The sequence below is a fragment of the Anarrhichthys ocellatus genome, unplaced genomic scaffold, assembly GCF_004355925.1.
Source record: "Anarrhichthys ocellatus isolate YVR2014 unplaced genomic scaffold, GSC_Weel_1.0 scaffold78, whole genome shotgun sequence".
Classification (NCBI taxonomy): domain Eukaryota; kingdom Metazoa; phylum Chordata; class Actinopteri; order Perciformes; family Anarhichadidae; genus Anarrhichthys; species Anarrhichthys ocellatus.
Genome location: NW_022280108.1, coordinates 2949026 through 2962745, shown reverse-complemented (window position 1 = coordinate 2962745; position 13720 = coordinate 2949026). Strand labels below are relative to the sequence as shown.

Sequence of the window (13720 nt, the reverse complement as noted above, 5' to 3'; positions counted from 1 at the left end):
GGGGTTCCTGCATGCAGCAGCGACTTCTGAGAAGTAAAAATTAGTGCTGGGCAACGATTAAAATATCTAATCGCGATTAATCGCATTGTTATGGCAAAGTTCAATAATGAATTCAAAAGTAGTGTATTGCGCACTTTTATTTTAAAAGTACTGCTATATGAACAAAAGGGCAATAACATTTGGTTCACGAGATGCAGGCAGCATGTTTTATACTTAATGTGAATATAATTCATACTTTGTTGGCATCTTATTCTGAAAACCGGATGTTCGTCTGAAGAAACCGGATGTTGTCTCACGTTAATCTTTCCGCTAACTTTCAAAGTCCTTCGCTCGCTCCCGATCTGTGCCGTTTAAATGCGTTTACCGTGAATGTCAGCATATAGGTGCACTAACACTACTGACTATAGGATGTTTGCTGGCTTTTATCCCACTGTTCTTGTCATCCTCTTGTTGTTATGTCTATGTATTGTCTCTTGTCTTTCAATAAAAATAAAAAATAAATAAATAAATCATAATAAATTTTAAAAATGCGTTAACGCGCGATAAAATAATTGTCGGCGTTAATTAATGAATGCGTTAACGCGAAATTAATGCGTTAACTTGCCCAGCACTAGTATATATATATATATTTCTATAAATATAAATATATAAAGTGACGTTCGGCAGCTGTGACCTCTGTGAACATCTGCTGTCAAATTATTTAAATAATGATGGATTTGAGATTTGGGGTCAGCTTTTATTAATTATTATACTTGTTTATTATTTTCACTATTATACTAATAATATCATAATACTAATTATTATTAATGTATTAATAATATCATAATTATTATTGTTTAGTATTATTATTATACTAATATGATTATTATCATTATTCTTGTGATTATTATAATTATTGTTCATTATTATTCTTATTATTATTGTACTAATTATATAATACTAATTCTTATTATTATTCAGTGTCAAGTATCGTTACAAGTGAAACCCTGCAGTTATGTTTCAGTAACAGAACTTTACATAAAGTGTCTGTGGTACGTCACTGCGTTGGTTAACGGGAGACTCTACGGGCTGCACTGGTCATCTAACACTTCTCCTTTCAGACTGTAGATGTCTACTAAATTCACCGAAAGATAACGCCTCAGTAATGCCTTTCATTCCTCTCTATGTGCTGAAGGTTAACACAGAGGGGTTTGTTCACACATCACTCACACACTCATTTATACATTTATTAATAATAAAAACATGGAGGTAATAGATTATTATAGCCTGTTGACCGCATTTTATTATTTATGGATATCCAAATGTCCCTCTGTAAAAACCTTTGACTTTGGTATGTCAACAAAATGTATCCAAAGTTCAGATTTATGTTCTGGAAATGTATTCAAATTAGATAATTACTCATTTGCATATGCAGCTGACCAACCGTAGGACAAGATAGGCGTGAGAACGGATAGTTTTATCAAATATTAAAGATGATTGTTTTTGTTACTGTTGAAAATTGGAGACATTTTTATAAACTACAAATGTTTTCTCAAAGTAGCTAAAAGCTAACAAGCGAATCACTGTCCAATACCTTCAGATGTCCGACATCGTAGAAACATTGTGTTTCAGCTCGTTAAACTCTCACAGTTATTATTTCTGTGGAGAGAAGATGAATATCGGTAATCTGAGCAGAATCATCGGAGCGTTTCTGGTCGCATCATTTGACCTCGACTCCTGTTTCAGGATGAGTTTGCTGATCCGTGAAACTCAGATGCTCCAGACGCCGTCACGCCTCTCGGATTAATGGAGCTTGACTTTCTTTTGAGCCTTGTTTAAACAAAAAACTATTTTTCTTTTCTACCATGTGGGATGTGTGACCGGATTGTGTGAGTCAGCATGTGTGCGGGTGTATGTGTGTGTAGCTGTTTCTATGTGTTCATGCATGCATGTATAATATGTATATGTAGGGGGTTGTTTTGTTTCATAATGCACCCGTTTTGAGGTGTGTGTGTGTGTACATCTAGCTGTGTGAGGAATTTGGGGACCTTGACCTGGAGAGTGAGGACAGTTTGAATTGTGGGGACATTGTCTGGTCTTCTTCAAAGGGCTGTTTGAGGATTGCGATTAGGAAGTTTAAGGCTTGAGGTTACAATTAAACAAGTAACTTAACTTTTTTTTAAAGTTAGCATAAGGGTCCTTGTAATGCATATGCTAGTTCAGGTCCCCACAAGGGCTAATGTTTGTGTATGGGTGTGTCCAGAAGTAATCAGTTGGCCTTTGTACTGCATAAAAACCAGTATTTTATTGCTGAAGTGTTATGTGACTCATTAACAGTCAGCATGTTGTTTTATTGGCTGATGTTGAGCTTTGCTGCAGACATCAAACTTCATAAGAACTGAAGTATGTTCAGAGAAGGCCACATCTTCTCACTGACGCAGATTAGATTTATGTATTTAAAAGGTTTCGCTGACACTTCAAATGTTCATACTCTTCTCTAAAATGTTATTTAAACAGCGAAACAACAGTTAAATGTTTGAATTAGAGCTGACACAATCACTCAACCAATTGTTTCGTCATTAATGAAAAGATGTTCTGCAGCTTTGTCTGTTCAAATCTGCAGCAACATCTTATAGAAGCTTTACTTCAAGTTGGGAAACAAACTACAGATCAGGTTACAAACACAATACAAAGAGAAAATTATACCTGAGGTACATTGTGTAATGCAAACCGGATTAAGTGCAGTCAGACCTGTTGAGGTGTAGCAGTGATGCTGCCCTGTTCTCTTGCAACATTGTTTTTAACCCAGCATACTTTTAAGATTAATTTATTCAGGTCACATGAAAGAAAATCCATCATTTAGCAGCTAAAAGAGACAGATATCCCTCAGGAGGTGGAGGAGACCAAAAACAGAGCTAAAGGAGAGAAATGTTGTATTTATCAGGTGACACAAACACAAAAATAAACAAAGCACATTGACTTTGAGATGAGGGAACCTGAGGTGCAAAAATGTTGAAGTTACAAGTTGTTACGTTTATGCTGCGTAATGCTGTTGTTGTTCCTTGTTCCTTTTATTTTCAATAATTAGTGTCACGATCAGGCTTTGCCTTGTGTGTTCTGTGTCTTTTGTGTAGCTTCACCCTCCTCACGCTACCTGTCAGTCACTCCCTCCTCATCAGCACAACTCCCCTCACCTGTTCAAGCCACCTGTTCAAACCCCTGTCTCTCAGTCACTCACTGCCAGGTCACTGTTTGTGTTCTACCCGCCCGTTTGTCTCGTTCTGTTCCCGGTTTCCCACGTCTGTCTGCCCTGCCTCGTCCCGCCGGATTTCCCCCCTCGTCTCTTATCTCGTCCTTGGATTCCTGTTGTGTTCATTATTCATTAAAACCCTTTTCTCACTGCATCTGACTGTCTGCGCTTGAGTCCTGCTCATGCCCCGTGACAATCAGGCCCTTGTTCTGTCAGGGACCGGTACTAAACTCTGTTTGATATTCTTCGACATGTTCGGGCTCCTGAAGTCGTCCTGCAGAGGTTATAGATCAGAGATGTCAGCCATGAAGCTGAACCAGGTGGTCATGGTTAGTGTGTAGTTTTGATGATTTGCGGCAGCGTCATGCTGGTTCTGATACAATCAATAAAACTTGGCAAGTAAGATTTCACAAGAAAGAGAAGTTTGCTGAATTTCAAGCGTTGAATAATGTTTAATTAATAACTAATTTATTGATATTTGATTGGTGTAGCGAAGCCCAGCCGGACAACGGTGAAGCTTACAGATGTTTCCAGAAGCGTTTATTGATGTTGAACCATCGACCGTATTTTTACTTTCCTTCCCTTCACATCTTCAGAAACCACCGTGAGAGCTGCAGATACAAACACACATGAGCCCACACGAGCATAAACATTCATCAGATGCCATTAAACTTTACATGTGGGCGTTAATCAAACAATGTTCTCACATATATCAAAGGCTATAAAGCTAGCATTAGCATCACATTACAGCGTGTCAATTTAGCCATTTCCTTTAAGCTAACATTAGCATCCTGTTGCAATATTAATAACTTCAACCAGCTTTTTACAGGTTAATTGAAGTCAAATGTCACTTAACTCGTTGATAAAGCAGTGAAATACATCATACTTGTGCACAATCATTCATAATATAACCTTTATATTGCAGAGGAAGATCTTACGAACACATTTTCCTTCCGTCAATTTTCTGACTTCTTCAATGCAAAATCACGTCACCAACTCTCAGATGATATTTGCATCTACTTGTGCCAGAAGGGCTTCAAAATAAGATATCCAAAACATAAAAAAGACACTTTGCAAGCTTGCAAGTATCTTATAAGGATCTGGTAAAATAAAGGTTTACGGGAGAAAGTCTCCTTATTAACAAAACTTTATAAGAGTCATTTACAACTCTGGCATTATTATTGCAGAGATACACAAATACGATTCATCATTTAATGTTGAATAACTGACGTTGGCTCTTCATTCCTCTTTGTTCTGTTTTTTATTTTTTTATAGCTGATTGTGATCGGTCACATTCTCTTCTTCTTCTTCTTCTTCTTCTTCTTCTTCTTCCAGCCCAGATCAAGTTGACCCATGAGGACTTACGCTGGGTGGGAGCCTGGTGGCTCGGCTTCCTGGTGGCAGCCTGCCTCCTCTTCCTCACAGCGCTGCCGTACCTCTTCTTCCCCAGGAGCATCTCCAAAGAGGTGAGAGGAAGCAGGAAGTATATTCTGTATAAAGATTACAACCTTTAGACCTTATTGTTGAAACCATGTGATAGTTTATATAGAAGTCAGCTGGTTATGTCCAAACAAATGTCAGTAAATGTGTTTTTCAACAAGATAAAAACAGACCAGGGTCAGAATAACAACATTTGATCAAAGATGATTAAGATGAAATATTTTTAAAAGATGCTCATGAACTGAACTCCAGTCAGCTCAACACGTTGTAACAGGAATGTGTTTTGTTGCTTTTGGCTCAGTCTCTGAAGCAAAGTTCAACTCTGCACATGTTTTAAAAACGAAACAAGGTGATTGCTCAACAGTTTCCTTCTAAAGTCACAAAACATCAGGCTGAAGCCAAACTCCAGCACTTTCACTTTTAAACACATTTCATCTCAGATAGAGGACGTTACACTTCCAGATGTTTGAGCTCTTGTACACCAACACTGAGTACTGCTGATGTTAACTAACTGCTGACTTCTTTCAACACCTGATGCTCTGAATGTATCACACTGTTGGAGTTCATGAGTTTATGGTCTCAATCTCTAGTTTCAAGTCTTCTTCAATACAGCATGATGTTCATTTAGTACATTATGGTCCATTTAGAGTCACACAGACCATAAAGCAGGGGATGCTTTAGGGCGGGGCTACACGGTGATTGACAGGTCTCTACCAGAGACGTATACGGCGTCTCTACAACGTCCACAAACCAACAACGACTACGTCTACTTCTGTGTTTGTATTGTTCATAATGACCTCCAGACTGCTACATGTTTCACATATCTCTCAGATTAAGATCAAACCCGACACACTCTACAGACAGAAGTGAGGAAACAATCTCTCTTTAAATGTTTCTTCACACGTTCTCTTAGTCTGTTTTGGGGTTCAATGTAGTTTACTTGCTTTCATTCTACAAAAATTATCATTTAATGATCTAAATTATGTCTAAAAAGTGTATTAAACTTATAGCCTTGTTTTTACATCCTTACTGAAGATATTAAGTAAAAACTCTCTCTTGCGCAATGATAATAGAATTGAAAGTGACTGAAGTTTGGCTTCACTCAGCTGCCAGATAAGACTCTGGACTTTGGCTGCTGTTTGTGTTTAAACGCAGGGAGGCGTGTCAGATACAACATGGTGTTGAGCAATCTGCTGGCACCATCTCTTCATCTCTTACAGGAAACGTTTGCAGTGGAAGGTTTGATTTTGTGTTGGAGCCAAAACTCCTCCTCAAACTGAGCACTGAGACGCTGAGAAGGTGTTTAGAAGAGAAAGCAAACTGGTTCCACACATTTCTTATGGTTTATAAAAGGACAGACGGAGTTTTAAATCACAGTGTTGTGACCCCAGGTCAGTTTCAGAGTCTGGTCACAGTTTCAACATCCACAAGAAGTTTCAGAAGCCGAGCGTCTGTTCTTTAGCAGACACATTGATCATAAAGTTGTTTTGTATCGACTGCTGGTCAACATTTCTCACATTTCATACTCGTTCAGGTGTCTGAATATGTAAATGAGAAGAACTATATTGTGGGTTTGGCTGCATTGACCCTCTATAGGTTACGTACCATCCCTGGTGGATGAACCCTCACGTAGATCGACTGATAAACAAAGAGCTTCACCTTGAGGCTCGGCTGTCTTCTATCAGAGGTTAAAATCTAGACAATAAACTAAAGACAAGATTTCTTCCGTAGACCACCAGGTCAGGATGAAAAGTTATCTCATGTCTCAACTTTAAAACCAATGTGTTTATCCAACTAAGTTTGATGTACATCTCTGGACGTCCTAACACAGACCACATAGCACTCGCATGCCATTCAGAGGACACGTTTATCTAAAGGTGCTCACAGAGCCCCTGAGTGTAAACTTTCCCAGCATGCAGGGCCTCCAGCTGATTTCCTATAAGCAGCAGCGACTGCAGACTGAGTGGTGTTTGAAGCCAGCATGTGATGTTTCTGCTTCCATATTTGTCCAGGACAGCGGCGACGACGACGTTGTGGAGTCCAGACCGGACAGCAAGCAGCAGCAGCAGACAAACCCGGTCCAGGAAATCTCTCTCCTTCAGTTCCTCAAAAGTAAGTCTTCTTTTCCTCTTCTGTTTCCTGTCTGATGAGGCTGCAGCGGAGGCAACTAAAGGGCATCGACAGTGAACAGAGGTCACTGCGACTACATGCAGTGTTTTAACATCAATGCTAAATCAAGACGCAACAGCAGCTCTTGCTTTCACATCTGCACTTTAAGATTTCTTCAAATAATGACCCTTTAGGTGTAGATGTCTCCGTCCATCAGACCTCATCCACATTGCTGTCCTTCAGGTTTTCCTCGTATCGCTCTGCGAACCCTGCGGAGCCCCATCTACCTGCTGGTGGTTCTGGCGCAGGTCAACCTGGCGGCGCTGCTGGCCGGCCTCGCCACCTTCATGGCCAAGTTCATTGAGAGACAGTTCAGCCAGACTGTCTCCTTTTCCACCATGATGATAGGTGAGGTTTTGTCAGTTCTGGATACATTATATGTGTTATAGAAGTATTCAGTGTTATCAAACAGATTTCTTCTTCTTCAAGGGGGAGTTTGTATCCCGCTGGCAGTGCTCGGCACCGTCCTGGGTGGAGTTCTGATGCGACGGTTGAATCTTTCGGTCAGCGGTGCCAGCAAGTTGTGCACTGCTGCCATCCTGCTCTGCATGTTATCCTCAACACCGCTGTTGTTCATTGGATGTCCCACCCAGAAGATCGCAGGGGTCTTTCCTGCCAGGTAGCTACACCATTGCTTTACATACACGAAGTACACAAAGGCCTGATTTGACCTATTAAAGGGAAGTCATTTCACCACTGAAATGGCACTAATTCGAACACTAACGGGGAACTAATTTCAAAGCTGAAAGGGAACAAATTTCCCCAATAACAGAAAATAAATTTCACTATTTACAGGAGACTAATTCTACCACTGACAGGAAGGTAATTTAACCAGTAACAGGCAACGCATTTTACTATTGACAGGGAACTAACTTGAACACTAACGGCGAACAAATTTCCCCAGGGAACTAATTGCATCACTGGTAGCAAACTAATTTCACTATTTACAGGAGAATGACCGGAAAATAATTTCCCCAATGACAGGGAATTAATATCCCCAATGACAATGTAAGGGAACTAATTTACCTATTGACAGGAAGCCAATTTCACTACTGATCTGGAACAATTTAACGACTGTAAGGGAACTAATTTCCCTTCAACCAAGGAACTAATTTCACCACTGACAGAAAACGAATTCCACCACTGTAAGGGAACTCATTTCACCACTGGCAGGAAGGTAATTTAACCCCTATTGACAGTTAACTAATTTCACTATTGAGAGGGAACTAATTTCACCACTTTCAGGGAACTAATTGTATCACTGGCAGCAAACAAATTTGACTATTTATATGAGACTAATTACACCACTGACAGGACACTAATTCCACTATTGACAATGAGCTCATTTCAAAATGGACAGGGAACTAACTTCTCTGCTGTAAGGGAACTAATTCCACTATTGACCTGAAACTAATTTCACTACCGTCAATGACCTAATTCCACCAGTCAGGGAATTAATTTCAACTCTGACAGGGAACAAATTTCACAACTAACACAGGACCAACATCACCATTTATAGGGAACTAATTTGTAAGATTGTGTAACTACATGCCTTTAAAACTTCAAAGTTTGATAATGTGTGTGTGTGTGTGTGTGTGTGTGTGTGTGTGTGTGTGTGTGTGTGTGTGTGTGTGTGTGTGTGTGTGTTTCCAGCACTGCTGTGTTGCCATGCAGCTCTGGCTGTCGGTGTCCTCAGGAGGCCTTTAACCCGGTCTGTGGTTCTGATGGTGTTGAGTTCAGGTCTCCCTGCCATGCTGGCTGTATCACCATAGCAACAGATCCGAACAATGCCACAGTAAGAATCATGTCATCACTTTACTTTAGAATGTAAACATTTCATGCTGTTACTGTAAACTCATGTGCTGTGCAGAAACCAGTCAGCTTTGTGTTTGTGTGTTTCCATTTAGTGAGTGTTTGTTGGTAAAGTGGATGACATCACCTCTTGTGCTGAACTCTCTGTCGTCTCATTAAGAGCTGCAGGAAACAGAGACTCTGGTCTTCTCTTCCTCCAGATACAAACTATATTCTCTCTCTTCATCTCATCTCTCTCCCACAGTCTCACCCTGTTCTCAGTTTGTTTGCATTCCAACTTATTCTTATTCCCTGAACGTACTTGTTTTTTTTTTTTGAAGTCTTGAGTGAGAACAGAAAATATTCATATGTGAAGTGAACAAAGCATTCTGTGTAACCCTCAGTTAGGGTAAAGTTCAGGAAAACTATTTAACTAGATGTAAAGATGGATGGATGGATGGATAGATGGACGGATGGATAGATGGATGGATGGATAGATAGACGGACGGACGGATGGATAGATAGATGGATGGATAGATATCATCAGAGAACCAGATGACTTCACTTTCATCTTTAGCAACTCTCTAGAAGAACAGGACAGACATGGCAACCATTGGGAAGGTGTCTTCTGACGGGTGCATTTTATCTTGTCAATGCCGTCCGGTGGTTTTGTTGACTGACTTTCATTTCACAGTCAAACATGAAAAAGTTTAAATAAAAAAAGTCCACTTTTCAATATCAGTATAAAGTTCAGGCTGCACAACATCTGCAACATCAGAAAGTGAAACTGAAAGCTCGCTTCCTGTCACGGTATCTTTATCTTAATAGCAGCATGACCAGATGACCAGATGTACAGAAAGTGACATCACGTTTGTTTGACCGATCGAACACCTCACTGTTAAAGTGAGGTGTTGTTGTAGATTCATCATTTTTAAATAATCATACTGATAGAAATCCTCTGAAGACAGAAAGTAGAGAGAGCGAGATGTTGTTCAGCCAGAGGACAGCTGGATGAAGTCTTGCTCTGTTGGTTTTTACTTAACTCTCTCCAACTCCAACATGTTTTCATGAGGCTTCCCAGGAGAAAAGACTCCAAGAGGGTTTGAGTAAATGAGGAACCGCAACTTCCTCACCCACAAGCGGTGAAACAATCGTGGGACGTCATGTTTGTTTTCCCTGGAAGCAAAGAATATTCATTTCACCTGAAACGAGAGCTGAATTCTACTCATCAAACACACTTTGTATAGAAGTCTATGAGAAAATGACTCTACTTCTCTCTTGATTTATTACCTCAGTAAACATTGTAAACATGAGTTTATGGTCTCAATCTCTAGTTTCAAGTCTTCTTCAATACAGCATGATGTTCATTTAGTACATTATGGTCCATTTAGAGTCAAACAGACCATGAAGCAGGGGATGCTTTAGGGCGGGGCTACACGGTGATTGACAGGTCTCTACCAGAGACGTACACGGTGTCTCTACGTCACTCCTCCTCAGTCCAGATATGGTCACTTATCTACAATCTTCCTTTGTCACGTGTTTCAGTTCAGAGAACAATATCTCAACAGCTGAGTTTTGAATGAAACGTCTCCAGAGGATGAACCCGTTATCATTTCATGATCCATCCTGTAGTGCCACCATCAGGACAAACCCTCCGCCCCTAATGAGACTCTCAGATCAGATCAGGATGGTGTTTGTTGACCCCGTCTGTCCGTCTGTGCAGAACTACGCTGAGTGTCGGTGTGTCGCCGGTCTCGGCTCCGCTGCTCCAGGAACCTGCGGCAGCGGATGCTCCGGGCTCCTCCTCCCCTTCGTGGCGCTGCTCGGTGTCACCAGCTTCATCGCCTCCTTCTCCCAGACGCCGTCCTACATGATGATACTCAGGTAAGACGCCGTCCTACATGATGATACTCAGGTAAGACGGGTTTAACAAAGGTCTGAAACTGGTGGCCACCATAGATTCCTATTAAAAACCAAAGCGCAATGTAAACAAAAGAAAAAGTCAGAAAATAGTGAAGCGACTGAAACAACTTCCACAATTAAATCTTCAGATGTTTATGATTCACTGACAAATATATTTACCGTGTAGTACTTTATGAGTAAATCAGAGTAAAAACGAATCTGATCTTATCTATAAAAAGCTACTAAACATCCGTCTTCACAGGAAACAACTCACTTAGGGTCAGGAAAACATCATGAAATACTGAGTTAGGTTTAATAAACATCATGAAATACTGAGTTAGGTTTAATAAAGATGGTGAAATACTTAGTTAGGTTTAATAAACATCATGAAATACTGAGTTAGGTTTAATAAACATCATGAAATACTTAGTTAGGTTTAATAAACATCATGAAATACTTAGTTAGGTTTAATAAACATCATGAAATACTTAGTTAGGTTTAATAAAGATGGTGAAATACTTAGTTAGGTTTAATAAAGATGGTCTGGTGTTTAACCTCCTCACTACGTGGCGTCGGTCAATCTTCTTCTTTCTAAATAGAAATAGATTTTGTGGGTTATATCCAAATGTTGGTGCATTACTTGTTGTAGGTATGGAGCTATGTGACAAACACCTTCATGTATAAAGTCACAATGATTATTTGACCAAAAACAGAGCCTGGAGCTTTCAGTGTGAAAATGAAACGCACACATTAAAAGTCTGCGAATCGTTGAAATGAATCCCAGATGGAGCAGAAAGGAAAACGTTGGGGGAGGTTTGTAGTCTTTCCTCAACCCAGATCACAGTCGCCTGAGCTCCAGGCTCACCTGAGCCTCGTCTGATAAACAGAAACTGCTGCTTAAAGAGGCCACAGGCTCAGTCGGTCACCTGGTTTAGCTCCACAGCTTCCCTGTTGTCTCCACCGTGACGTTAAACAGAAGGTTTAATCTGAGGGTTTAAAGCAGGACAACCAGACTGCTGAGATTCAAACACAAAATAAATCGAATACACGTGAGCACATCAGCTGTGTGATGTTTCACACTGCAGGAAGAATAATCTACAGATTAATCAACGATCAACAGCAAATATACAACAGATATTAATCCGATGAATTTGGTCCGATGAACGAGTGAACGTGGTGGATTGTTTATCTGATGGATGGAATTCATCATTTTTAGTGAGCTACTTATAAAACTACTCATGACCTGTTTAATAATGTAGAGTTCAGATATCTCAACACTAAAGTAACTCGATTACTTTACTTTGGGATTCAACACCAAACATACAAATAACAACAGAGAAAAGAAACGTTAGTGAAGCAGAAACGAGTTGAAACGATCATCAGGAGTCCAGTCATGAAACATTATAAACATTATAAACATTGGTGCTGATGGTGAACAGCAGCACAGAGGAATCAAATGGTAACATAAATGATAATAATCCATTTATTTTGTACAACACTCAAAGGCACTTTACATGGTAGAAACAGAAACAATAAAATCAATTACAATATGAAGAAGAGAGACGACGTAACTGTGAGGAACAACAGAACTAATCACAGTCACAAGCAGCTTTAAATAGATGAGAAAAGTATGTTTGCTTTTAAAAAATCACCAAAAATGCATAATTTATTGCAACAGTAGCTGTAAAAACAGACATTATTGTCGGATTTTCATCTTTCCGACAGTCCTTAAACACATCATTTGTGACAAACGCTTCTGTCAGTAAAAGGAGCCAAATCGCAGCTCAGAATTGTGATATTTCATCAAAAACACTTTATTCTTCGTGTCTCATTTGAAATTTCGTCACAAAAAAACCCCGTTTACAATAACTAGATTCTGTAAAAACCATCAGAATTAAACTGTGAAGCCATGATTGACTCGGCTGAGACCAACAGTCACGTAAAACAGCTGAACTGCTGATAAAACAGAGGCTGTAAAAATCAGAATGGTTCAATATTTACAACACGTGGAGCCGCCGTTCCTCTTCCAACGCTGGTAACTCTGAAGGACACATGTTGCATTTATAGATTCCATTGTTTTCCAATTTTTGCAAAAGAAGTTATCAAAGAAATTCAACTTGCATGGAGCACGACTTATATATATTATATTATTTATTTTATATAAATGTTAAAGAGAAAATCGAGGCCACAGAGATCAACACACGCGTGTTTCATATCCGTGTGTTCACATTAAATTGATTTATGTTTCTTTTTGTTGCTGTTTGTGTCTCCGCTGCAGGACGGTGCCCACGGAGGACAAGTCTTTTGCAGTCGGGGTTCAGTACATGATGTTCAGAGTGCTCGGTGAGTTGATGAGTCAGCACCTTGAGCAAGGCACATGAGGTCTGTGGTTAAAGTCTCAGCTCGTCATAAATCCTCCCTGAGTTCTGGTTTAAACTCGAGATTCACTCATCAAGGTTGCACCATGAAAACACTGAAGAAATGTCTCAGCTGGTAAACTCTTAAGTTACCCAGTGAATCTGTGTATATATCTGGGGTTTTTATTGTGAAAGGTAAGAACAGAAGGAGCCTTTGTCTTGATTGAAAGGATTAATAAAGTTTGCCTCGTTTTGAATATGTCCGTTCCTCACAACGTGATTCGTCGACCGCGTTAAGAAAAAAAGAAATTGACGCTTTTTCGCCACGAAATGTTTACGTTCTGTGTGAAAGTACTAATATATACAGTTTATAATGTGAGGGACATATCGGATTATGCTAAACTAACTGACGTTAGTCAGTGTTAGTATTAGCGACATGTCTCGTGATTGGAGGTTTGATAGATTCACGTTAGATGTGTTGACAAGTTTCACCTGGCAGCTAAACTCTACGACGTTTATGAGCTGAAACCTGTTTTACTTTAAGTTACTACCAGGAACTGTCATTTAGTCTTGATTCTGGCGCCCCCTGTGGACTAAAGTGGTAGTGTCTCTGAGCACCAGACTCCCTTTAGAAAACCTCTCATTCTACTGCAGCAGGGTCTGACAGTCTGCCCCTCTCAGTCCTGGTTCTGGTTCTCCCGTGTCTCCCTTCCCTCCACTGGGTCCAGCAACACGTCAATAGTGGTGTCACTGCCATGATTGTTTTGGAACTTCATCCATCATAAGTGTGTGTGTGTGTGTGTGTGTGTGTGTGTGTGTGTGTGTGTGTGTG

At 40.0% G+C, this 13720-nt stretch overlaps 1 protein-coding gene across 3 annotated transcripts in view; it reads left to right on the top strand.

Moving 5' to 3' along the window:
• slco2b1 (solute carrier organic anion transporter family, member 2B1) overlaps positions 1 to 13720 on the top strand; it is a 23601-nt gene that overhangs the window by 8267 nt on the left and 1614 nt on the right. For all 3 annotated transcript variants that reach the window (XM_031874162.1, XM_031874161.1, XM_031874160.1), the window contains exons 7-13: positions 4565 to 4695; positions 6682 to 6781; positions 7022 to 7186; positions 7268 to 7457; positions 8492 to 8633; positions 10353 to 10513; positions 12810 to 12874. In XM_031874162.1, coding sequence (XP_031730022.1) covers positions 4565 to 4695; positions 6682 to 6781; positions 7022 to 7186; positions 7268 to 7457; positions 8492 to 8633; positions 10353 to 10513; positions 12810 to 12874 — 954 coding nt within the window. The remainder of the gene's footprint in view (positions 1 to 4564; positions 4696 to 6681; positions 6782 to 7021; positions 7187 to 7267; positions 7458 to 8491; positions 8634 to 10352; positions 10514 to 12809; positions 12875 to 13720) is intronic.